At 41.1% G+C, this 21,659-nt stretch overlaps 4 protein-coding genes and 1 non-coding gene across 8 annotated transcripts; 4 read left to right on the top strand and 1 right to left on the bottom strand.

Annotated features, from left to right (window-relative positions):
* Nucleotides 1-646: 646 nt before the first annotated feature.
* LOC116248804 (cysteine-rich receptor-like protein kinase 15) lies at nucleotides 647-3,463 on the top strand. Its single transcript, XM_031621785.2, has 4 exons — nucleotides 647-1,485; nucleotides 1,594-1,707; nucleotides 1,823-2,133; nucleotides 2,231-3,463. The coding sequence occupies exons 1-4, from the start codon at nucleotides 681-683 to the stop codon at nucleotides 3,032-3,034; spliced, it is 2,034 nt and encodes a 677-aa protein (XP_031477645.1). The 5' UTR covers nucleotides 647-680; the 3' UTR covers nucleotides 3,035-3,463.
* A 4,333-nt stretch (nucleotides 3,464-7,796) lies between these two features.
* Nucleotides 7,797-7,868, top strand: TRNAC-GCA (transfer RNA cysteine (anticodon GCA)). The gene has a single exon. It is a non-coding gene; the product is annotated as a tRNA-Cys (tRNA).
* Nucleotides 7,869-9,653: 1,785 nt separating this feature from the next.
* LOC116266801 (sulfite exporter TauE/SafE family protein 5-like) lies at nucleotides 9,654-12,696 on the top strand. 2 transcript variants are annotated; one of them, XM_031648194.1, is made up of 4 exons: nucleotides 9,654-10,456; nucleotides 11,555-11,689; nucleotides 11,765-11,905; nucleotides 12,317-12,696. In XM_031648194.1, the coding sequence occupies exons 1-4, from the start codon at nucleotides 9,770-9,772 to the stop codon at nucleotides 12,623-12,625; spliced, it is 1,272 nt and encodes a 423-aa protein (XP_031504054.1). In that variant the 5' UTR covers nucleotides 9,654-9,769; the 3' UTR covers nucleotides 12,626-12,696. The 2 variants fall into 2 exon arrangements, with proteins under 2 accessions (XP_031504054.1, XP_031504049.1); XM_031648189.1 differs by having other exon boundaries at nucleotides 11,759-11,905.
* Nucleotides 12,697-14,422: 1,726 nt separating this feature from the next.
* On the top strand, nucleotides 14,423-15,338 carry LOC116245926 (mavicyanin-like). Its single transcript, XM_031617543.2, has 2 exons — nucleotides 14,423-14,621; nucleotides 14,789-15,338. Exons 1-2 carry the CDS (start codon nucleotides 14,456-14,458, stop codon nucleotides 15,220-15,222), a joined length of 600 nt encoding a protein of 199 aa, XP_031473403.1. The 5' UTR covers nucleotides 14,423-14,455; the 3' UTR covers nucleotides 15,223-15,338.
* A 1,075-nt stretch (nucleotides 15,339-16,413) lies between these two features.
* LOC116245850 (transcription factor bHLH115-like) lies at nucleotides 16,414-21,034 on the bottom strand. Of its 3 annotated transcripts, none has more exons than XM_031617429.2 (5): nucleotides 20,731-21,032; nucleotides 18,296-18,358; nucleotides 17,732-17,809; nucleotides 17,360-17,522; nucleotides 16,414-16,896 (listed from the first exon to the last, which is right to left on the bottom strand). In XM_031617429.2, exons 1-5 carry the CDS (start codon nucleotides 20,871-20,873, stop codon nucleotides 16,630-16,632), a joined length of 714 nt encoding a protein of 237 aa, XP_031473289.1. In that variant the 5' UTR covers nucleotides 20,874-21,032; the 3' UTR covers nucleotides 16,414-16,629. The 3 variants fall into 3 exon arrangements, with proteins under 3 accessions (XP_031473289.1, XP_031473290.1, XP_031473291.1); XM_031617430.2 differs by having other exon boundaries at nucleotides 17,732-17,806; XM_031617431.2 differs by lacking the exon at nucleotides 18,296-18,358 and having other exon boundaries at nucleotides 20,731-21,034.
* Nucleotides 21,035-21,659: the final 625 nt, after the last annotated feature.

Below are 21,659 nucleotides of genomic sequence, written 5' to 3'. Positions count from 1 at the left end.
GGCCTTTAAAAGCAATGTTTCAATATTGGCCACGTATCCAGTGTCGTCATTACGTGTCATTTTTTTGGTTAAATAAAGTACTTGATTTTTGAATAAGAAATAGCAGATCCCAATATCGACTCAAGTTTATCGGCCCAAACATATATAACAACATATTGACTACTTTAAGAACATTATTCCTCAAAAAGTTTACTTAACATGAAAAGAAAGTTCTGATGCATCCCCATCATTTAAAAAGAAATGTTGTAGAACGATTCTATCTTTTTAGAGGACTCCAGTTTTGTGATAATTTTTTGAAAAGGGGACTCAGGTTTCTGAATTTTCTAGTATCATGTATGAGGGCCTCACAAGTCAAGTGTTGCACTTTCAATTTTCTTCAAAGTACTCAGGTCTATCTGAAACATAGTCCTGCAGCGAAGTAGACGTGGCGCTCCCGCTGTCCTGGAAATGCTCGTTACTTTCTTTCATTAAGAAAAGGTATAAGTTTATGATTTGTCCAACCGATCAACTGTTTTAAAGATCAAATTAGTAGGTAATAATATCCATGAGGATAACTAGGGTCCAATGTATCTGCCACATAAAATATCTGGGCACTGTAGCATCTCCTAGTGGAAGCTTTATATATGGGCAATGGCCAACCAACTCATCTCAACACGAATTGAATTAGAAACAGAGCAACCATGAATTGCTTCCCCCCGTCTTTTCTCTCATCTCCCTTTCTTTCTGTCTTCTCCATTCTGCTGTTTCTGAGCACCCCATCTGACTCGTACTTGCACTCTTCTTGTACTGGCGCAGAAGCCTCCAGTGGGTTTGTACAAAACCTAGAGCTTGCGATCAACTCTTTGTCAAACGAGCCTATCACCCATGGCTTCACCAACTTAACGGTTGGAGACTACCCGGACCAAGCAAGCCTACTCCTTCAGTGTAGAGGAGACATCAATAGCACAGATACGTGTGAAAAATGCGCAGCAAACTTCGGCTCAAAACTGCACCATATCTGCCCAAATGATTCACAGGGGGTAGTATGGACAGATGATTGCTTGTTACACTTCTTTAATGGAGAGATCTCTGGTAAGGTCGATTATGATAACAAGGGTTGTATTTGTAATGCAACTAAAAATGCTCAGCCCCAAGCGCTAGGTAGCTTTCTGCTCAGTTTCTTGAGCAATCTGACGTCTAGCACAATTGCTTCGAACCCAAGGTTTGCCAGGGCTGGAGTTGGAATACCGGGGACGTCGCAGAAGCTAAGTGGATTAGCGCAGTGTACTGGTGATGTTGAGACCAGTGAATGTAAGGCCTGTCTGCAGGATGCCATGGAGAGCATCAACAGCTGCTGCGAGGGGAAGACGAGTGGATTGTTTCTTCTTGGCAGTTGTTACATGAGTTTCAGCATCTTCAACTTCACATTTAAGTCGTCGCCAGTAATACCAGCAGCAACTTCTCTGGCACCTACTCCCACTCCTGCACCTCAAGAACGTTCAAAAGGTATACATGAATTCCCAAAAGAAAAAGCCGTTTTAGTGCACAAATTTCTCCTTCAACAGAATTTCACCAAATCATAAATGGCAATGCCATGATATGTACACTTTGCAGGTGGTTGGGCTGCACTATCAGAAACCTCGAAAGCCGCTATATTATCTGCCACCGAGAATGTAGGAATTGTTGCTCTCATCGGTACAGGCTTTTGGTTATATTCATCGTCACGAGGTACGAGCAAGCTAGCCTTTACAATTACGCCCCCTCCTTCTCTTTGCGCCCTATTTGAATTTTCACCCAAACACACCCCATATTGTCCATAACGATATTGGTGACTTCTGTTCAGGCGGCGGAGGCATAGTTGGCCGCATCTCAAGGGGAGCTTCAAGCCTAGCAGGTTATAGACCCTCCAATCCTTTCGGCAGCAAAGAAGAGATGCAAAACAGAGTCAACAAGGGAGCGTCGGGATTACTGGGCGTTGGGCCATTCAACCTTTTCGGTGGCAATCCACAAGCCGGCGGTGAATCCAAAAAAGAGGGGGAGGGGAATGATAAACTGGCTGACAGGTTAGATGATGAAAATCCGCCCACTGGGAAAGGCACAACAACAACAGGACTTGGGTATCAAAAGTCGCAACATGTTGCTGGCTCTTCACTGGTATTAATTCGTCTCATAGTCTGAACACGACCTTTTTTTGTAAAATCCGAGAACCCCAAAGAAATTAAACTTCATCCTGGTTTTTCCCTTTGTTCAGAACAGCAACCAAGAGCGGCAGTTGAACAGGGCAGTGGCTTTAAGAGCAGAACAAAGCAGTGTTCAAGCAGAAAGCTTGAGTATTGTACCTCTAGAAATTTCCGGGCAGCAGGGCAAGATGGTGGTCTCACAATCCACGACAGACGACGTAACATGGACAGGCAAAAACGCAATTATAAGTTCACCAAAGACTGACGCACCACAGGCACTAGAAAAAGAAACTGCAGTTCATGTTGCCATGCTAGAGAGAGAACTCAGGGACTCGGTCGTTGCACATGCAAGGCTGGAGGGCTCATTGCATACATCCCGAACTACACTTGAGTGGATGATGAATGTATTCGGTGCATGGCTAAGGCTAGCTCCCCCACCCCCAATCCCTTGTTCACAAACTCTTATCGGCCAAACCTCTCTGGCCTCAGAAGGAAGCCATAGTACCACAATCCACCCACACGCTGCTCTTTGTCCACCGACCAACGGTGTCGTCGTTCATGGCCGCCACGATCATGAGACTCTAGGGGCTCCTACCTCTCACCGCCATGACAAGGACCTAGATGATGCTGTTGGCACAGCCTTACCAAGTGAAATTGGCAGCACCCTTCTGGAGCACTCTAACCTTGCAGACGCTCCTGAACCTGGCACCGTTACTCCAGGAATACCAGAAACTGCAGCTCTCGATCAGACTTCGACTTCGATAAGTCCAATCGGCTCCGCTGCGCGATCAAACACCAAGGTGGCCGAAATAGAAACTCATGATGCTCAACATGATGAGAAGGACAAAAAAGAGTTCGGTGGCAGATCTGGCTAAGCGCTGAAACGGAGGTCCATGATGCTGAAGAATGGGTTCGTCTTAATTGGGAGTGGAGATAGAGATTGTGGTTTCCTTTTTAAATTTTTAGGGGCAAGTTTGTGTTAGCTGGGTGTGAACCAAGTTGAAGGTCTCAAGCGAAGCCCGCGGCCCGGGTGAAAGTGAGCTTCTGTCAATTATTTTTTGTTTTTCGTATACTCTTTGTTTGATTGTCTGTTGGATATGGTAGTTTCCTGCTTGGTATCACAGTCAGGCGCAAACTATCTGGGGACCCTACACTTTCAATTTCTTTCCTTTTCTTTTCCTTGTTTTTTTTTCTGGTGTAAATGGGCATTTTCTGATTGTGCCAAATCTGGATCAGACCATAAGATTCAGATCCATAGTACAAGTGTGAGGTTTCTTAATTCTTAGACACATGGTTTCTCTCAATGTCTCTCTTGACCTTGGGCCCTGTTTGGCATCGATGTGTTGATCGTGATCTTAATGCGCAGGAAATTGGAAAGGTCCGTTTCAATTCTCACGACATTTTAGAGGCAAAGTGATCTTTTTCTGATCAAAAGCATTAGAATGTTAATAAAAGCATATAAATGATGAAATTTGTAGAATCAAGTAGACACTACGTAAGTATAAGCATAAAAATGAGTCATCCTTTTTATATTATATAGGTCATACTGGTAGACTTATTGTTGAGGTGTCAATATGACTAACAACGAAAATACCCTAATTAATAAAAAAAAAAGTTTTTGAAAAGACAAAAAAAGTAAAATGATTGAAAAAGACATTGTATTTTAAATAATCACCAAAATACCCTCTGTTTTCTTTTTGGTGTATTACAAGTAACGAGCACACACGCAACTCCACACAACACAAGTTTTTAGGGAGTTCAAGCAAGGGACAAACGCGCATGGTATTTATTGCCCATGAGCATCCTATCTTCCTACCTCTCTAAGAGGTATTTTGACCATTTATTAGAAAGAAAAAGGACTTTTTTTTTTAACGGTTTACAGAATGTTACTTTTCTTCAACTTTTTTTTTTTTAATCATCGTCGGAAGCGCACCCCATTTTGCCGACTATACTTTCTCTGGTTCTTCACATAGGGTTGAGCGTGGGTTGGCTAAAATAAAAAAATATATTCTAAAATGTAATTTAATATACAAATATAATTAAGTGTAACCAAATATGTATAGAATATTAATATTATATATTTAAAAAATAAGTCAGCTACCAATTATAGGGCTTTGGTTTCAAACTGAGCTAGCTTGGGTATCGTCGGGTATGCTCACACTCTGCAAATTGATCGATTTTCTGGTAACCATCTAAGAAATCAATTCTCAAGGACATGCCCTTTTCCCTTTTAAAATTTTGTAATAAAGGCTTGGGAGACCTATTCTCCGTGCGATACTGCATCTCAATGACATAACCTTTTCAAATGAATGCTGAATGTGCTGACAAACTATAATCTCTCTGTGTGTGTGCGTGAGCATGCACGCATGGGGAAATACTCTGCGAAATCAGATATTTTCAGCTTTGGAGTTCTAGTGGCCAGAAGAATAGTTCCTTCCACCAATTGGATATCGCTGATAACCTACTGGCTTCATGTAAATATCTCTCAATATGCTTCTGTTACACAAAGTTCTCGAGTTAAATGCAGCCAGCTTTAAAAAATTTAATCAAATTGTAGGCATGGAAGCTTCATGAAGCAAACAAGACAGATGAGAAGAAATGGTGGACGAGGCACTGCTGGGTGAGCCATAATAATAAATTTTCCCTTATGAAACTTTTGAAAACTAGAGTAGGAAAAAGCATTTTTGGCCCAGGGCGATCTTAAGTTTTGCCAATCACAAGCTTGTAAATGTGCTGTAAATGATGAAGTAGTTCTTTCACTCGCTCTCGATCATAGTACCTCTTTCATCTTCATGCCCAGGGCCACAGTTGAAGCTCTGGCGAGAGAAAATTCTCATCGAGCCACTCCAGTAAGTTTTCCAACTCTTTCGCCGTCCTATTTTAAGCATCAGCCGATCAACAACGTAGACATGGAGGAGGGAGTTTGAACTTGCCTGTGCAGTTAAGAAACCTAACAACAGCTTGCATTTCATTTCTTTCAAACTTTCAACCCACGCAAATCCCTTTATATGGAGAGAAGGGATGGATTTTACATCTGGATTTATTTACAATATTTGAAATCATCTTGATCTGAATGCTCTGCGTCACTCTCCTCAGGTTGGAAAGGGTCGTTCTCGACGAATTTTAAATGATTTGTTCTACCAAAATGATTCTTCATCCTAAAAATTTTTGGATGTGTTCAAGAAGATGGCCCACCTCTCTTCCGCCGTGCATGCGACGGTGGTGGGATCCTCCTGCTGGTGATCAAGGTGGCAGCTTTAGTGGAGGTTTTGGGCATGAAACATGAACTTGGACTCTATTCTTGGGCAAACCCAAGTCAGAGCCGTGGAACCAACTGATTTGATTTGGACCATCGAGTCTGCTGGCAGGCGGCAATTCCATGGGCGGAGCCCGTTCCCGCCCTTTCGAGTGTCAATGCCTTCACATCTTGCCCACAGGCGGAGCAGGGGCTGTTGCGGTGCTGCTGGCGGCGAGTTCGACGCCTTCCTCGACCGGAATCGTGCACACTGGTGAACGCCTCTCCTCCAGATGCCTGCCCACAACAACGGCGGAGCTCATTGTCGATAGCTCGCGAAGAGAAGCGGTCACCTGCTCTCTTTCAGGCGAACCGAAGAACGGGGCTCGCACGGGCGGTGAAGTTCCCCTGCTGTTAGTGTTAGCTGCTGGGCAGATCAGGAGGACGATCTGCTTGTGGTTTTACTTGTCAAGTTTCATCCCTGGATGGTCAGATCATGATCCCCATTAAAGCGAATGGTGAGAAACAAGATTTTGGAATAATATTTGGTGACTCATAGAATGTAGAAACTCTGAACTCAAATTGCACTAAGTTCTCAAGTAGTTGGTAGCTTTCTTATCAAGGCTCTAGATAGGGCAAAGAGGAAAGGAAGTTGGGATGAGGTGGGAAGGAGAAAGTGAAAGTCAGAACTCGCATATTATTGGCACCGAGTGGGACAATGGATTAATGAAGGTTCAGAGAAGAACGTTCGGACACCTAAATTCTAGTGACAGATGCTTCAACCTTCAAGAAAGTGTCGCTTCATGTTTAACTATCAACTTCCAAATTAAGCATAGAAGCCAATTAACATCTTCTTCTAGCATGAATGCCAAGACAAAGCTAATTAACTTCCATACCTACTAGACTTTCATGTGCGTTTTGAATTAAAATTCTAGAAACAAAATTTCACCTCATATTGCAATTGGAATGAAAATTCCAGTTTTAATTTTCTTTTGTGTATGATAGTCTGGAATTTTGATTCTAGAAATGGAAAGAATGTGTTTGATGAATTAAAACTACTATGACAAGTGCCCTAAAAAAAAGATGAAAAAATTATGAAATTCTGAAATCATAATTTCACTCCTTAGGGTAAAGTCATAGTTCAAGAATTTTGATTCAAGAAATCAACATTCTTTGTTTGATGATACAAAAAAGTGAATTTTAATTTTAGAATTCCACAATTCAGACCTCATCAAACACCACCTTAGTTTAGCGGCAACTATCAAGGGACCTCGCTTTGTTATTTTTGTCAGAGGTAAAAATGTCTTGAACAAAATAAATAAGTACTCACCATAAAATTTGCAACCGGAAAAAAATTAGTGAGTCAGTTTTCTTTCGATCGACCAAACTAAAAGTTTCCTCAGATAAGAAAAAAGATCAACTTTCAGATGCAAAGGGACGGACCCCGAAGAATTGTGGTGGTCGTAAGCTCCATTGAAGACGTGTTCTTGGCTGATTGTGCCCTGCACTTGCGTCTAATAAGAAGAAGACAGATTGGTAATCAACATTATTTCCTCCTACAAATTCGATATTATCATTTTGTCCACTATCCCTCAATCTTTGAATGCTAGACGAAAGTGAAAGCACTTTCACGAAAAAATGAAAGTTGGTAACACCTTGAAAAAGGTGACGCTCGTTTGCCTTGTTTCGGCCTGACACGTCTTTCATCTAATGCGTAACAGTTGGTTGGCACATATGACAATAATAAAGTAGCGACTGTACAATATTTGATAACAATATATTGCTGAACCATGCATTTCGAATTCCATCTTCATCATTTTCTTGATATAATCCAGGTTAAGGTTATGTAAGGAAAGAAGTTGGTAATGACAGGAACTGATGATGGATCCTTGGAGCTTGTTTGAGAAAACCGGCCCATTCGGCTCAACATGGACTAAGTTCTTGCTTCTCTGCATGCCTCACATGGAGTTAATACATAACATAATCTTGACGTCGAATATATTTCATAAAGTGTTGAATCCCCACCACTTGTTGATTCTAATCAAATCTTTGATTTGCCTCAGCAGCAAGTTACGGTGGGGCCTATAAATAAAAAAAAAGGGTCCTAGTGGTGTCCTTCCACTGTCCTTAATAGCGGACTTTATACCTATCTCAGATTAGCTTCCTAGCTGTCTCGCACAAGCATCGAAAATTGCAAAATAAAATCTCGTCTGATTTAACGTTACTAATTGTACCAACACAATAGGTTTAGTTATGAAGAACCTCATATGACCAGTTTTATTTTTCTTTTTAAGTTTCCAGCTTTAACCCGTATGATCCTCGTGGACCCGTGGTCCGAGAAGCCATTATAAATGAATTGAACAGGGATTATTTGGGAAAGCAACGGTTCAAAGATCAACTGGGGGTCCATAGCTCAGTGGTAGAGCATTTGACTGCAGATCAAGAGGTCACCGGTTCGAACCCGGTTGGGCCCTTCCGTGTCTGCGATACTTTTTTTATTAGCAAGATTCCTTTCCAACCTTTTCTCTTGAAAAACTGCGAATATGGTTCCGATAATGGATTGCCGCCTGCGAGGTAGTTTATTGCCGAAAAAAATTATGGACAAAAGCAAGGAATAAAAACAAAGGAGCCCGGCTGTATGTTGACGTCAGAACTTGACGTCGTATCGGTACTACAAGTCTCAGTTTGCTAGCTGAAAGTACCGACTGACCTGTCACGAATATCAGCTTAGTTGGAACCTTCTGGTCCTTCTTGAGCATAAGCCAAGCACCCTTTATGGTTGTGGAACAGGTTCTCAACCTGTCACGAATATCAGCTTAGTTGGAACCTTCTGGTCCTTCTTGAGGCTAAGCCAAGCACCCTTTATGGTTGTGGAACAGGCCCTCAACCTGTCACGAATATCAGCTTAGTTGCAACCTTCTGGTCTTTCCTGAGCCTAAGCCAAGCACCCTTTATGGTTGTGGAACTGATCCTCAACCTGTAACTCAGATAATGCATAAATAATGATTTCTGGAAAGTCTTCACAATTTCTTAGAACCCTTACTTTCTTTGGTAGTAATTGGCGAGCCTCGTTCATTTTACGAAAGGTTTCTCTTCCCAAAAGAAATCCTTCCCACCACCATTCCCCATCAAAATCACAAGGGGAGAACTAAAATGAAGCAGGAAGACAGACAAAATAGACCCCACGCTCTTTTAGTATGCAAATAAAACAAATGACATTCTTGATCTCCTTGACTGATATCAATTGAAATGCAAAGAAGTTGCTCCAATGAAGCTCACTTCGGTCGTCTTTATCACCTCCTCTGCATGAACTAAAACACAATCCTGGCAAAGTTTCACAACCAAAATGGTTTCATGTCTAACCTGCAGGCTTCCTTAATGGATCAAGATAAATACTACGCGACAAACTACTTCCTTAATGGATCAAGATAAATACCACACGACAAACTAAGTAACTGGCTATTTTAATTGTACCCTTTTTGATATGGGGTCGCCCATTGTATTGTATTTTGCCTTGTCTTCAACGTTGTATAGGACAGTGAACCCGACGTCCCGATCATGCTCCACTTGCTATTATCGCTTGGAATCTTCTTCTTGGGCATGTTCCTGAGAGGAATCCAAATCCAGGCAGCATGAACATACATACATATATATATATATATATATATAAGAACCTTCTGAGAGTGATGCTCGTAGTAATGGGCAACGCATCGTAATTATGGTTCATGCTGTCTCTTGGTGTTGACTCTCAATAAATTGCACCAGGATATTACGATGTCTAAAGGTGCCATGATTGAAGATGGTACTACACGTTGAAAGTAATGAACGGCACAAATGTTGTGCTTCAATGCGAATATGCAAGGAGCCTCTTTGGTTTTGTGTTGTGGTAAGCAAAAATTAATTTAAAATAGTGGTGTTAATAGGTTGTGTGTTGTGGTAAACAAAAATTAATTTAAAATAGTGGTGTTAGTAATGGTCTTTTATGGTCCATGCATGCGTGTGGTGAGGTGTCTCTCTTCATCTAAGTGTAGTGGCGATAAATATAAAATAATTGGCCATCGTGATGGGAGACTGGAACTTGGTAATGAGTCATGGTGGTTTCATTTCTTTGTATGAATTGACACGCTATATATATATTTGTAATACACCATTATAAAAAATGTGAGGTAATGAAGTGAATTTGTGTAAAAGATCTCTTCTATTTTCTTCTTTTCTTTTATACGATGCTTGTGGTTTTTGCCGTAAGAGTTGAAGACCTTCCAAGTTCCAACACCTTTGTCCCAAGAAATAAAATTCCTTTAAAGGAGGAGCTCAAGCACGTCCCTGAGCTGCATCTTGCTGGCGCATCGAACTCAAGAACAAGTAGCAAGCAACCATGGGAGAACTGAGGGAGTGTAGTTTCCGTCCTCTTGCAAACCATGTTTCTGGCATGATTCATCACTATACCGCAGCTAAGAGGCTACCTCAGATGAATTTGGAGTCTGGATTGATCCTAGCAGGCCTGTTGAGTTTCTTTGCCTCGTCTATTTCGAGCGCAGGTGGGCTCGGTGGTGGCGGTCTGTATATACCAATATTGAATCTGGTAGCAGGACTAGACATGAAAACTTCAGCCTCTATTTCTGCTCTCATGGTCACTGGAAGCACTGTTGCGAACGTTATCTACCACTTGCCTGCCAAACACCCAAATTTTAGCAACAAGCCACTCATTGACTACGACATAACACTGATGACTGAGCCATGTTTGCTGCTTGGTGTAAGTGTTGGGGTGATCTGTAATGTTATGTTTCCTGAGTGGTTGATAACTATGCTGTTTGCATTTTTTCTTTCTTTCTCTACGTTCACAACATGGAAAGCTGGGTTTAGAAGATGGAAGCAGGAGACTGAGCAAGGTTGTCGGCTTGAAAACAAAGAGGTCGGTGAAGTTGCGAGTTTGGTAGTGCCAATTTTAAATGTTGAAAGCCATAGAGGCTCTGTGCTTCCTTGGAGAAAACTTGGCATCCTGGCCGCTATTTGGATGTCCTTCTTTGTGCTTCAGATTTTGCGGGGGGATCTTCAGGGACAGGTATTGTTCAGATTGTGCTATATTTATTTATATACCAGATTAACAACATTTTACTGCGAGAATTAGCCTTTTCTGAATGGTTTCTTGGGCTCAGGAAGACTTCAGTTTTTCTTAGCGGCTCGTTCCCTTCGTAAAAGAATCTGATCACTTGGGCTCAGGGAGGATGCAGTTTTTTTTGGCCGCTTGTTCCCTTCCTAAAAGAATCTGAACAATGTCCTAACCAATCTACTCAAATAAAAATTCTAAGAAAATGACCTTATCTTGGACGGCATAAATTTCTTCTGTTATTTACCATCTTATCACAGTTTCAGCTTTTACCAATTGGAGAAAAAAAAGAATCCCAGCTTCAGATAAGAAAAACTAAAATTTATGATCATGAAAAAATTATTTCGTTTACGTCCATTTTCCCTTTCGGTTCTTGTATTCTTCCTGGATCTTCTTCTTCTTTTTTTCTTTTTCTTTTTTTTGTGTGCGTGCATCCATCTATGCGCGTGTGCGCGTTTATGTTTGATTTGGGTTGGATAGGGATGAATCAGAAGATGAGAATCGATGATTATTTTGGGAGGGAAGAATATGGCACTCTAAATCTGTAACAGAGCCGAGGTATGCGAAAAGTGGTGCACAAACATTGTTAGTGTCTATATCTGGTTAGATTTCTCAGAATGATGAATAAACTTTTGGGTAAATAGTCTCTAGCGTGGGAGCTTGGAGCAGATAATATCCGTGCAAAATTAACGCCCTCAGTAGACAACACCAGCAATATATCATGCCTGACCTGGTCGCCAAACGTTGTACGCCTATGATCTGTAACAGCTTTACAGTTCTGCAGGCTTTATTTCTTGTCTAGAGTTTCTCTGAACAGTGGCCTGTGACTTAATGTCTTGAATTGACCGTATATTTTGCATTTCGGGCGCCTATGTCAGTTCTTCTCTGATTCATACATAAATTTCGTGTCAGTGGTGCAGCTCATCGATTGTTGCGTACTCTGTTATAATGATATTTTCGTGGATCGTCTTGAAAAAGTAATTGAAACTCCGTATAAGGCAACCATGTTACAATTCTTTCTATCATGATTCTAGTGTTTTGATGTGCATGCAGAGTTTGATTCACCTGAAGCCTTGTGGAGTAGGGTACTGGCTACTCTTTGGATGTCAAGTTCCTCTTGCTATACTTTTCACGGTATACATTTTACTTATGGAGAAGATCACAGTAGACCATCACTCCTTTGGACAGGTATGACGATAAAATTTGTCAATTTAATCAATTAGAACTTTGTTACTCAAACGTGGGGGGTTTTCGTAGGACCAGACGCTGGGGAGCGTGCAAGGTAGGGCAAAGCTTCTGTTTCTGCTAATAGCTGTTGCATCTGGTTCTTTGAGTGGCCTCTTTGGAATTGCTGGAGGGATGATTATAAGCCCAATTCTTCTTCAGATGGGAATCCCCCCTCATGTACGTTTAACCTTTTCACGTCCATGAATTTGATTTTACTACCAACTGCACTATTTGCTTTGGATTCAGTAGTTTCCACAGAACATCAACAGATAATAAGAAGCAAATTTGCTGGATTTCTTTGAACAAGGACAGCATGCCGAAAACAAAAACAACTAAACAAGCGTTGACAGGTAAAAGAAATGGAAACAACCAGAGAAAAAGACTATTCCTAAATCTGTGCCTGAATTATCAGGTACAGTACTGCAATAGGTTCTAGCTTCCAACACTATATCCAAAAGCTGTGTTGCTCCTAAGCACGAAGATATAGCAATTAGCAAATAAGCTGAAATGAGCTTATATTCTGTTTTATGTTTGCCTTGAGTTTAAAGATCCACCTAGAGAGCTGATGACCTTTGTTTTGATTGGCAGATAGCAGCAGCGACTACCTCTTTTATGGTTTCCTTTTCTGCCTCTATGTCTGCAGTTCAGTATCTGTTACTGGGCCTTAAACACCTGGACTATGCGCTCTGTTTTTCCACTCTGTGCTTTATTTCTTCATGGATCGGCCTGGTAGTCATACAAAAACCAATAAAAAGATATGGTAGAGCATCACTCATAGTGTTCTTGGTCGCCACCATAATGGCAATAAGCACTGTGTTGATTACTAGCTTTGGGGCACTGAATGTTTGGAGAGAGAGCAGTCAAGGAAAGCACATGGGATTCAAGCTGCCGTGTTGAATTTTATGTTTAATGTTTGGGTGTGAACAACATCATGGATAGTTGTTTTTTCTTATATCTATTCAAAGAGTTCGGAAACCTCCAATTTCGATATGATTTAGTTTCATTCATGTTCAATTAGTGATGATGAAAAAAAAATGGTGAGCTCCAAAAACCCTGTGTTTACAAAGTCAAAAATGGTTCAATAGGTTTCTGTGTGACGTAGTTTCAGCTTACTGAGTTCGCAAAATATTGAAACACAAGTCAGTTTTTTAAAATTGTTAATTAAGCTGGAGTACGCAGGGCAGTTCAACATTTAATCATCCAATTTCACAGATCACTTGGATATTAGGACCTGCTAAAGAACATGATCAATTTCGGATCATATTTCAATTTCAGGTATGGCATATTGTCCTTAATGATATAATCCGCAGATCCTTCGAATGATAACCTGATAAAAAGTTTATTTGCCTAAGCCGAGTACTAATGCAAATGAAATTTCGGTACTTAAAAATCTATTGAAGACTAAAATGTGAAGTCGATTTTTTTATCGCAAATGAAGTAATGAGTCGATCTTTCTAATATCAAATTATCTCAATGGCAAATATATTGTTTCATTTCATGTTTCCGATCAAATAAGCCAGGAGACCCATAGTCACACAAATGGTCTATCATCCATGACTGGCCTGTAGAATTGAAAAAAATTGTGCACGTACAGGTTCTGCCCATTTAGCAGGGGTAGCTTGTGAATTAATGGCGCCAAGTTGTTGATGCATGAGATGTTATAAATGTAAAACCTATAAAGTGCTTCTTCTGTTTTAAAGTTGAAGCTACGTGTATTCATAAGCGACCTATAGAACTTTTATAAATTGTGGATCATCCCATATGATCTCAACAAATGAGGAAAGGAAGTAACAGATCGAAGGAAAAAGAATGAAATGAAACAAAGAATGAATGAAAAACATGCGTACACGTAATTGGTTGGTTAATTTTTTGGATCGGATTGGAGACGGGATCCAGATGCACTTCAGATCTATTGTGATTCTCAATCCGTCTAATTTTGTTAAGTGGGGTAATCGGTCGGACAGCTTTACATCTGGTTTAGCCATTTGATGGCCAGGAGTAACCAATAATTTGGCTATTTATCGGGTCCGACTCAGATTCATACATTGGAAGGATCTGATTAGGGAAGCCCAACTTTGAACTTGGGGACCTGGTGAGCAGCGTTCTTTTCTTGATCCCCACTTGATCGAATCCGAAGTTTCCTTGATGTCAATAAACATTTGGCCGCTGACATCTTTATATAAACAGAACTAAACCACAAGATTAGTACATTCTCCAGACAAACTGAAAACCTCCAAGTGTCTCCTACTCTTTCGATATTATTCAAATCACAAGTCAGCTCTAGTGGATTTGGTTAACCCACCTGAAGCTCCCAAATTGAACCAAACCCAGCTCAGCATATATCAATAACTCCAAACTTTATTTCATAAACGATAATTAACGAAGAAAATAAAGAAACCAAACTTTATTTCATAAACGATAATTAACAAAGAAAATAAAGAAACTAATACCTGCCGGCACTTTGATGCTAACCACTCACTCACTTTTCCAGAATTAAAACACGGTTCCAACAAAACCCATACCAGCTCATTTAACCACTCGCTTCTTCTCACTAAAGCCCCATCAATCATGACGAACCACTCCAATTCCATACATCAAAAAGTATCGTATTCTTTTTGAACGAAACATTCACGTATCATTCTCGTATATATAGTTGACCACCCTGCTTCTGTTCGTCACTCCTCTCCCACGGCCTCTCTTCCGCTCTAGGACTGAAATAGAGCATTAATGGCAGCTATCAAGATTAGCGTGGCAGTGGTCATCATGGCAGTGCTTATTAACATGGGGGAATGTACCAATCACACTGTGGGAGCTCCCACTGGCAACTGGGACATGTCAACGAGCTTGCAGGCCTGGGCATCATTTCAAGCGTTTCACCCAGGAGACACTTTGAGTAAGTTTTATCATCTGTTACTACTTACTACTACTGCATTTCTCTATCACACACCTCCGTGAGGCACGTTTGCTACACCAAACAGAGTCCTGCTGTGTGAGCAGCTTTCATGGGGATCAGCTTAAGCTCAATATCTCCTTAACTCTTTCCGGCAATGTTTGCTGCAGTTTTCCGGTATGTAGCCATCGTCCACGATGTTGTGGAGGTGCCGAAGTCCGACTTCGACGCCTGCCAGGTGACCAACCCCCTCAGCTCACACAACGACGGCGATACGGCCATCCCTCTCACCACCATCGGGAAGAGGTACTTCATCTGCGGAGTGCCCGGCCACTGCAACCTCGGCATGAAGGTCGAGATCGAAACCGTCGCTCCCGGCACCCGGCAGCACCCCTTCGTCCTGTCACCGGCCACCCAGCCAGAATTGCCGCCACCAGATACGCCATTCTCAGGTACCAACACGGGCAACCCTTCGGTGGTCACAGGCACTCTCGGCTCCTCGACGAACACTGCATCACGGACGACTTCCAGCTCGTCGCCCAATTTCGGGCCGCACCTCGGGTACTTGGTACTGGTGGCTCTGCTCCTGATCACGTCCGTCTAGTGTCTCATGAATGGTCAGATTCAAGTTGAGTTCTATATTGAAGTGATGTGTTTGTGCTATTTTCATGGGCTTGTATGTGAAATTTTGTAAATCGGCTGTGTGACAAATTGCTTGTTGGTCAATAAGTATTCCCTAGTATCATACTTGGTCAATAAAATATTTGTTTCATAGTTTGCTTATTCTACCTTTGACGATTAACTATTGCTTGAGGTTTTATCCTATTCCTGCGCACTCGTTTGGTGAAAGAGCTTGTAGTTTCTGAGATTGGTCAGACACCTTGACGGAATCCGACCTAAAAATAAGGTATCACCATACCGAAATTAAAAGGCCCATAGAATTTATAGGACCCACCTGCACATTAGTCTAATGTGCAAGTACAATTTGTTTGTTATTTTACTTTTTCAAGAAAGTAACTCTACATGTTGCACTTTATAAAAGCATCAATTAACCCTACATGGTTCTCTGCCTCTACCAGCTTTCGAACCTTGGCCCTTTACTTATACCATCATCAAGTGATAATACAACGCCAGGTGAGAAGCATATATATATATATATATATATATATATATAACTCTTACATGGTTCTCTGGCTCTACCAGCTTTCGAACCTTGGACCTTTCCTTGTACCATCAAGTGATACCACAACGCCAGGTGAGAAGTATATATATATATATATATATATATATATAAACATGGGAACAACGACATTAACCGGCCTCAAACTTTTGACATCTATTTTCCTTCCTAAAATCCACCAATCTTATACCCAAAAAGATAACTGTGACAAAAAAAGGACAAGTGAGAAGGACAAAAGAGAGAGGATTGCCCCCATGTTCAAATGTAAACTCCCTGAAAGAGCAGAGCACAATCAACTGTAAGTTGTAAAAACAAATCGTTAGCAGCCCAAATTACACAAGTTCCGAAACTTTAATCATTAAGGTTACTATTAATCGTGCCATGTTTTGTTCCTCTGCAGTCATATTTTGGCCCCATACAGCTACTGCATGTATTTACCATCCTCAAGCTGCAAATTAGTGCAAATTAGGCCCGCCACTGCGTCTTCCAAGTAAAAAATCATACAAATATTTGAATGGATATAAAAGATCATGCAGCTGATGTTGAGAGAGGAAGCAAAATGGCTAAGCCCAAGGCCTCCGGCAGTTTCAATATCCGTCTTGTTGGAAGTAGAAATGCACCAAAATGGGTTTGAGATTTCTTGTTGACCATCGACAAAAAAATTATTGCCCATTTACAAGCCAAAGCCTCAATTGTCTTACATAGGTTGTACTTAAAGCATCTCCAAGAAAATTAGAAATAGAGCAGTTCACTCTAGAAGTACCATAGCAAGGGGAAAATGAAGTATGAAAAATTGACAGTCAGAAATGACAGTCAGAAGGGGACTGCAACCTAAGCACCAGGAGAGACTCCTGCAGGATCCTTTGACGAATCAACTAGCGCTGGTGGCAGGAATTGCCACATGGGCATTGCAGGGTAACCCATAAACGGCATAGGTTTTACACCAGGAGCTGGGGCTTGAGCGGCAAATGCTGCCTGAAATGCTGCAGGATGAGGTAGGAAACCTGCAGGCATGGTTATTGCTTTCATCTGCTGTTCCAGCCTTTCTTTATCAGCTTTTAGCTTTAACTTTTCCTCACGAAGTTCACTTTTCTCCGCCTGCAAAACGTATGCAATCTTTTTCAGAAGGCAACACCAATGTTCTTTCGCACTAACAAGTTGCCAAGAAGTCATGATTAAGGACTAGCAAGTTTGTGAAGAAAAGCTCTGGGCAGCCTCCTTCAAATTACTCGTGCAGAGTCGCAGACAATCCTTTTCTTTATACAAGCTGTCGGACTTCAATAGGATAACTATGAGTCATCTCAGTACGGTGGTTAAATTCACAAGCAAAAAATGAAAGAAAACAGGGAGAGGCACGTTAATAAAACAAGAAAAGGAGAAAGGAACAAATAACTGTCCGAGTGGCCTCATAGTTTAGGCATCAGGGCACCAGTGCAAGCATAGGAAGTCAATCCAGCATCACTAGGCGACCTGTTCCCAACTCAACAGTTTGTCCATCAAACAGATCAAGAAAAACGAAGAAACAGTGTGGTTCATCAGCAGAGCAGACAAGGACGTGCACCTTTAATTCTTTGACCTTTTCCTCGAGTTGTTCATTTTCTTCCTTTCGCTTTTCTGCGTCATTTCTCAATTGATTCACAACCCGAATGGCATCACAAAGTATAGTTGATTTGTCAGTCTTAGGCTTCTTTCCAGGCTCCAATAAGCAACCCAACTCCAAGAACCTGCAAGCAGCATAAAGACAATCTCAACAACCTCAGTGCATGTGTATGCATATGTGTGTGTGTGTGTGTGTGTGTGTGTGTGCGCGCGCGCGCGTGTGTGTGTGTGTGTGTGTGTGTGTGTGTGTGCGCGCGCGCGCGTGTGTGTGTGTGTGTGTGTGTGTGCGCACGCGAGTGTGTGTGTGTGTGTGTGAGAGAGAGAGAGAGAGAACCTGTCATTCAATTTGTCCCTTCGCAGCTTCTCCCTGCTTGCTTTGGAGCCATACGCACCACAAGATTCAGTCCTGCTGCTGAAATTTAAAGAGACATGTAGTGATATAGGCGACATAAACAAAATGATTGGCTCCAAAAAATAATATCAAGCACAAAAGCATGATGTGCAGTAAATAAGCAACAAAAGCATTTGTAGGATACCAGAATGAGAAGGGTGAAGTATGAACTTCTCCATTATGAGAATAATTATAGTTATTGCCCAGCTAAGACCATTGCACTAGTAATAAAGGAAATGCATCTGCCGCCAAAAATTTCAAAAATTATACTGGTGATGGGCAAATCAGGATTATGGAGACGTGTAAGCAGACACTCCAACAGCCAATCGTGATTACGGAGCATAATGATGACAAAGATGCCACAGCAACAGAAGCACAGGAGATTTATTAGTTAAACATTTAAAGTTATAGCAACAATCTTGCTTTGCATGTGCCCCGACATTTTAGCAATGGGTAAAGTGGGGGTGTGTAGGAAATATATCAGAAAATATTTGTCACAAGGCATACCGTTTCAGTTGACATGACTTCCCATGATAGTCAGAACCCTCAAATGAACCACTCACTTCTGGACTGCACATAATGCAGAAAGATTGTAAGTAACTTAAAAACAACAAACCAAAGTTGATTTTTTGAAAGATGAAGACAGAGAAAGTTGAATGTTGCACTAGAGGACAGTCGTAATTTGCACATAAGTTGGAGATAGCTAAACAATGAAGACAGCAGACATTCCATAAATTTTGCCTCTTTGTCCTTCGAAGTTATCTAGCGAATACTACTCAAAACATCAAAAAAACAATGATGAAGTGTTACACCCACTAGAACAAAATTATCCTTAAAAAATTAGTCAATTGCATAATTGTGATACACCTGATTTTGTGAACCTGTTTCAACAAAGCATTTTCTCTATTAGCAGTAACCTACAGAAAATATCCTTGGTTCAATAAAGGTGGACCTCGCGTTGAGGAATCACGAACAACAGCAAATACTTACATGCAACGCTTAGTTGTAGACTGATACTACATAATTCCCAGGGTATATAATAATAAACAACACTGAAAGGCAGAAAGAGCATGACATGTACGATTAGTATATTCATATTTTGGCTCGATCTAAAAGAAAAATAATTTATTGGGCTCAAACTCGTACAGAAAAACCTCTTCTCTTTCTGTTATGGAATCCTCAAAAAGAGTTCGTGAAGCCAAAATTACACGTTACTGAATAGGTGGCCAGAAAACCTAGCATTTAAGTTTTACAGTACGCTGTTTTCCAGAAGGAAAGCAAGTTACTGTAATTTCTGCAGTTCGATTAGCAACAAGATGGCAGATAGAAACATTGTGGCCAATAGTTTCTTAAAGATTATCTCTGAGTACCTTTTGTTAAAGTGGGACAGCGGATTGCAGGATTACAATGCAATTGTGTTTTTTGTGCACGTTACTCTAATATAATGATCAAGCCAGAATGGCCCCATCTCTTGATTACAAACTGAATATTGGTAGTAGCTTTCCGACAAAGAACAGAAAGGATTTATATGATCTTCTAGTAGTACATGTCCTCCCATTCTCTCAGTCTCCAGCTTAATTTCCATCTGCACGAAATCAAGTGACCAAACAGAAACCTTTTTGCTGTAAAACGACAATTTCATCACAGTCGCCACACTCAGACAGTGGAAACGGCCTGCAACAAAAGCGAATATCAGACTAATGATCCCGATCATAGGCATCAGGTTCCCAGCTCCGGTAGCAGCTGAAACACACCAACTAATAAAACTTCCTTCCCAACTCAAATCCCGTCCCTCTGGAGTATGGCGATAAGGCAAAGCCTAAGATTGCAGTATTCAAGGCACTATTCATGTCAACAAGCCAAAGACCATCCTCAGTTATAAAGCATTCCTGAACTCTCTCAGGCAGGAACTTATCATCATATACCAGGCTACCAGCCTATTGGCTTGACAGGACATCTATGATAACATAAGAGGCTGTCTGGCAACAGTAACACTCCGTTACTGTCCCATTAGCCTGCCTTAAAAAATGGAGTAGATTCAATAAACATCCTAAGAAGTGTTTTATGAATCTGCTCCATTTTTTTTTTTGAGGCAGATTCATGGGACAATATTGTTACTATTACCAAACGACCTCTAAAGATCACTGCGAAACTTGTGGCCTGATGATCCCAGAAGGACACGACAATGTGATGACGCTGGAGCCCGTAACTGGTGCATTCTCTAACGATTTTCATGGACTCTGATTTCAATCAAAGAAAATCTCTCTCCACAATCTGGCGAGATGCACAAATTGGGAATATTTCATTCTTCAAGATGTCGTCCAATTCCAAAAGAAAATATACAATCATTTTGCTCCAAAACAAAGGAGTTTGGCATATCCCTTCAATTTGTAGAATCCACAGCAACAGCTCAAGCTATCGCATATATCATTCTCTTTCCCCAAATCCTATAACTGTTCTCCATAATCCTCCTAGCCATCCGAAACTTCTAACAAGCCACAAAGAGAGAATGGTGTAAAGAATCCTTCTTGTTTAACATAATCAAGGAACCAAAACTTAGACGAGATAACAAGCAGGAACAGGTCAATTTGTTTCTCAATGGAAAAGTAGGAAAACAAAACAAAATTATTTGGAAGACCTAAATACGCTTTACGTTACTAAACTCCATTTTTTCTGAAACCAAAATAAACGCCAGGTACGTACTTTTGGAAGCAACAAATATCCGGAAAAACCAGGAGAAGATGTGAGATTGAAAAAAGGAAAAAGAAGAAAACTGTTCATCTTGTCCCCGTCCTCGCCATAAGCGGTTCAATACCAGTACAAACCGAGAGAGCGCGAGCTAGAGAGTGTGAGGTGTTGTAACCCTCCTCAAATTAATCAAAACGAAGAGAAGAACTCCAAAAACTAAACTCTACGTCGTAGTCGAGAGCAGTGACAACTACCTGATCTCCGGCACGGCACCCAACGCCGAGTAGAATTCGTCCGCCGCCACGGTGCAGGGAAAATCTCCAGCAAAATTCCCCACGTCGTCCATATCGATGAGGCCGTAGTCGGGGAGCCACACGGGGTTCTCCCCAGACGCCATGTCTTCCAGTGCAAAACCACCGTAGAAAGCTCGCCGGCCGGATATTCTTCACCGCATTCTGGTGTCCCCAATGAAGCCACTCCCCTGCGGAGAAAGAGAGAGATGGGTAGTTGGGAGAGGGAAGCAAAGAGACACGGGGTGGAAAAAGAAGCAGCACGCAAAGCGACGACACGGCAACTCCTTTTTTACCTTATCGATTTTTAGTAATTGCAATTAATTGAGTTAATCACTTTCACCGGTTTCCGGACCTTCCGTTTGTTTATCGATCAAAAATTTATTGGTTGTCACAAAAATTCAGCAAGTCCCACAAATTTCTACCGCCAACATGTACAAATAAATACTTCCTCTAATGGCTCTTTGATTCAATAATTAGAAAAAAACAAAAAAGAAATCAGGATTCACGTGGATGGACGAACGAATTTATTATAGTGACTCAACCTTAAACCTCTTTTTTTACTTCCAAAAGGCCGTTTTGAATCATTTTGACAAAATGGGAAAAAGACGAAGTCGAATTATATTGGTATTTCATTAAGAAGCCAAAATCATATGCATCGACTGATAGAGGCTAACGAAAACAAAGGATCATTCCTTGTTTCCATGGCTCTAAACTGGAGGCTGAGTGCTTCTCCCTTTTGGATATATATATATATATATATATATATCAGGCAATAAAAGGTGTAAATATAATTTTAAAAAAAAAAAATTAAACCATGTGGCAACTGCCCCCACAAGTCCAGATGATGGCACTGAAGCTCATGTGTGAAGCGTGCAGGACAAGTGACATGT

The sequence above is a fragment of the Nymphaea colorata genome, chromosome 1 (genome assembly GCF_008831285.2).
Source record: "Nymphaea colorata isolate Beijing-Zhang1983 chromosome 1, ASM883128v2, whole genome shotgun sequence".
NCBI classification, from domain to species: domain Eukaryota; kingdom Viridiplantae; phylum Streptophyta; class Magnoliopsida; order Nymphaeales; family Nymphaeaceae; genus Nymphaea; species Nymphaea colorata.
This window is presented reverse-complemented; position numbering and strand designations above follow the sequence as displayed.